This window comes from Tarenaya hassleriana, unplaced genomic scaffold (genome assembly GCF_000463585.1).
Source record: "Tarenaya hassleriana unplaced genomic scaffold, ASM46358v1 Cleome6, whole genome shotgun sequence".
NCBI lineage: Eukaryota > Viridiplantae > Streptophyta > Magnoliopsida > Brassicales > Cleomaceae > Tarenaya > Tarenaya hassleriana.
This window is the reverse complement of record NW_010968505.1, coordinates 2,234,591-2,237,418: the sequence shown is the minus strand read 5'-3', so window position 1 is coordinate 2,237,418 and position 2,828 is coordinate 2,234,591. Positions and strand designations below refer to the sequence as shown.

Genomic DNA, 2,828 nt, shown 5'->3' with positions numbered 1-2,828 from the left:
GGTCCTAGGAAAAAAAAAAAAAAAAAAAAAAAAAAACAATTTCAAGCTAAATCTTGAATTCCATCTCTTTGAATGCGTTAACGAATTCAACATTCTGAAAGCTCGAACAAGAAGGTTTTGGATTGAAAGGGAAGATAATCCTCACGGATTCCATCAGAATCTGAAGATCTGCATCAGAGATTTGTTGACCGAGTTTTTGAAGTCCATATCTAAGCTCCTCTAGGTTTATCTTGCCCTTCTTGTTAGTATCCATCATGTCAAATGCCTCTTTTATGCCAGCCACTTCCTCCACCGACAAATGCTCGGCTATCACCTAAAAGTATGAAACCATGTTCAAAACTTTTGCTCATCCATAAAATCGAGGAAGACCCGAGAGAAATAACACGCTAAACTATACCCGTAGAGCTCGTTTCTTGAGCTTGTTCATGACAGAAAATTGTTTGAGCCTCGCTTTCACAGTCTCCCCGAGGGAGACATTTGGAGCTTTCTTCGCGTTTACTATCCACGGATGTTCTGCAAATGTACAAGTGACAGTTTATTGGCGTATGAGCAATAAATTAAAAACGATAAAAACTTATGCTGGAAATGGAAACCTACCGAGTACTTCTGAAGCAGAAAGCCGCTTTTTCGGGTCAGGTTCAAGCATCTTCCTCACGAGATCTTTGGCGCTTTCAGAAACTCTTGGCCATGGATCCCTCTTAAAGTCAATTACTGACCTAATGATCGCCTGAGCCACCCCTTGCTCGGTCTCTTCACGAAACACAAACCAAAACATAAATGAGATGTCACTACTAAATCCAAGAACTGGTAAATGAATGGCAAATCATTTTTCATAGAGGGCAAGAACCCAGTTCTGAAGTAAATCTTTCATATTATCCATTGCAACTAAAACCAAATAGTCAGTGATAACAAATACAGAAGATCACTGTTTCATAACAAAGCAAGTACATGAACAAGGTGAGTAAGGTAAAGGCATAACAAACCGGCCCAAAAAGGTGGGACACCACAAAGCAAGATGTAAAGGATAACTCCTGCACTCCAGACATCAACTTCAGGTCCATAATTTCGCCGAAGCACCTCTGGTGCCATGTAATAAGGACTTCCAACAATCTCATTAAATCGCTCACCTGTTAAAATTATGCACATTCAGGTACGGTAAAGTTGCAATTAGGGAAAAAGATGAGCAATTTAATGCAATGACTCATGTTTGGCCCACAATAACAGACATAACAAAGTACCTGCAGAAATCTAAGATACACATACAGTGGCTATGATATTATTTGCTTACCGGGTTTAAAGAAAATGGATAATCCAAAATCTATGGCCTTAAGGGCCGATGTCTCCTTTTTATTTGCAAACAGAAAGTTCTCCGGTTTAAGATCCCGATGCATGACTCCATGCTTATGGCACATCTGCATCAAAAATTGCATCAAAACATGAAAGAAAATAGTCAGAAGAACATATGTCACTGTTGAAAAGCATAAGAGAGTAAAGGACAAACCAATGAATAAAGACAAATACAAACAGGGCAACTTGTGACAGAAAAAGAGGTAATAATCTTAACACTGGCAACTTGTAGAGCACCGATGAACAAGCAGACCGACTGATACTAGGAAAACTGATCTAGTTCCATACCGAATTCAATGAACATACATGCAAATATATAGGAATTTAAGACCTACGGTAGATATACAGAAGTTCAACGACAAACCTGAACAACTTCGACGATAGTCTTCATAACAGCTGCGGCAGCCCGTTCAGTATAATGGCCTCTAGCAACGATCCGATCAAACAGTTCCCCTCCCTCGCACAACTCCATAACTATATGCACTGCATCATCATCCTCAAAGGTATCTTTTAATGAGACGATGTTCGCATGCTTAGGCATATGCCTCATTATCTCTACCTCCCTCCTCACATCCTCTATATCCACAGCCGTCCTAAGCTTCTTCTTCGATATAGACTTGCACGCATATTTTTCACCCGTTCTGATATCGGTACACAGGTACGTGATACCGAACTCGCCCCGACCAAGTTCACGCCCGAGATCGTATATCCCGGATATATCATGACCCGTCGGGTCTTTCAACACAGAGAGCTTGAATCCAGCTCCAGATCCATTTGCTGCAGCGTATTCCTCGTTGTAAAAAGGGTTGTTCTTGTTCTTGGGTTTCCCCTGTTTGTTACCAGGTGCAGAACCCGGGCTTCCACAACAATTCCCCATCTAATCTAATCGAACCTGAGGATACTCCAAAGCCTCCTGAGATTTCATCAAAGACCCAAATACCAAAAACGAATTAATCGTAGATTTGATCTACCAATCAGAAGTTCCGAGCTTTACCACTAATCTCCAAAGAAAGTTCCATACTTTGCCTAGAAACAGTTCCCAGCAAGCACCCAAGAAATCAAGGTTCCCACCAAACCCAATAGGAAAAGGAAACAAATTCGAACTGATTAAGAAACAGATTAAAAAATGTGGGTTTAACCAAATGAAATACCCGAAATTAGGCAGAACCCTAAAAGATTCAAGGACAGGGAAGTAAACCCTAGTAAAGAAACTGAGCTGATGCAAACCACAGATGATCCAACCACAAACCTGAGACCCTCAAAAGGCTTTTCAACCCACAAGAGAGGGAGAGAGATCTTTTATCGGGCGAGTAACGAGTGGCAGAAACTGGGAAATGTGGAACGATAAATTCAATGCAAAAGGTCATCAGACGGGTGCGAGAAACAAATGGAGAGAGAGAGAGCGAAGAAGGAGAAGAGTCAAAGTCTCTCACTTTCTCTCTCTCTGACCAAAATGAAACCCAAAGTTGCTCTCTTTTTCT

The 2,828-nt window shown here is 41.1% G+C and overlaps 1 protein-coding gene across 2 annotated transcripts; it reads right to left on the bottom strand.

Moving 5' to 3' along the window:
• Nucleotides 1–15: 15 nt before the first annotated feature.
• On the bottom strand, nt 16–2,828 carry LOC104799109 (calcium-dependent protein kinase 7). Of its 2 annotated transcripts, none has more exons than XM_010521456.2 (7): nt 2,597–2,828; nt 1,712–2,260; nt 1,289–1,412; nt 984–1,127; nt 598–750; nt 398–513; nt 16–313 (listed from the first exon to the last, which is right to left on the bottom strand). In XM_010521456.2, the coding sequence occupies exons 2-7, from the start codon at nt 2,222–2,224 to the stop codon at nt 47–49; spliced, it is 1,317 nt and encodes a 438-aa protein (XP_010519758.1). In that variant the 5' UTR covers nt 2,225–2,260; nt 2,597–2,828; the 3' UTR covers nt 16–46. The 2 variants fall into 2 exon arrangements, with proteins under 2 accessions (XP_010519758.1, XP_010519759.1); XM_010521457.1 differs by lacking the exon at nt 2,597–2,828 and adding an exon at nt 2,499–2,590.

Bases quoted from the DNA above. Each gene is read 5' to 3' on its own strand.
- LOC104799109 (XM_010521456.2), bottom strand. From the start codon at position 2,224: ATGGGGAATTGTTGTGGAAGCCCGGGTTCTGCACCTGGTAACAAACAG. The intron at 751-983 runs GTTTGTTATGCC...TGTTTCGTGAAG, and splicing joins TGTCCCACCTTTTTGGGCCG to AGACCGAGCAAGGGGTGGCT. The intron at 314-397 runs GTATAGTTTAGC...TCATACTTTTAG, and splicing joins TCAAGAAACGAGCTCTACGG to GTGATAGCCGAGCATTTGTC.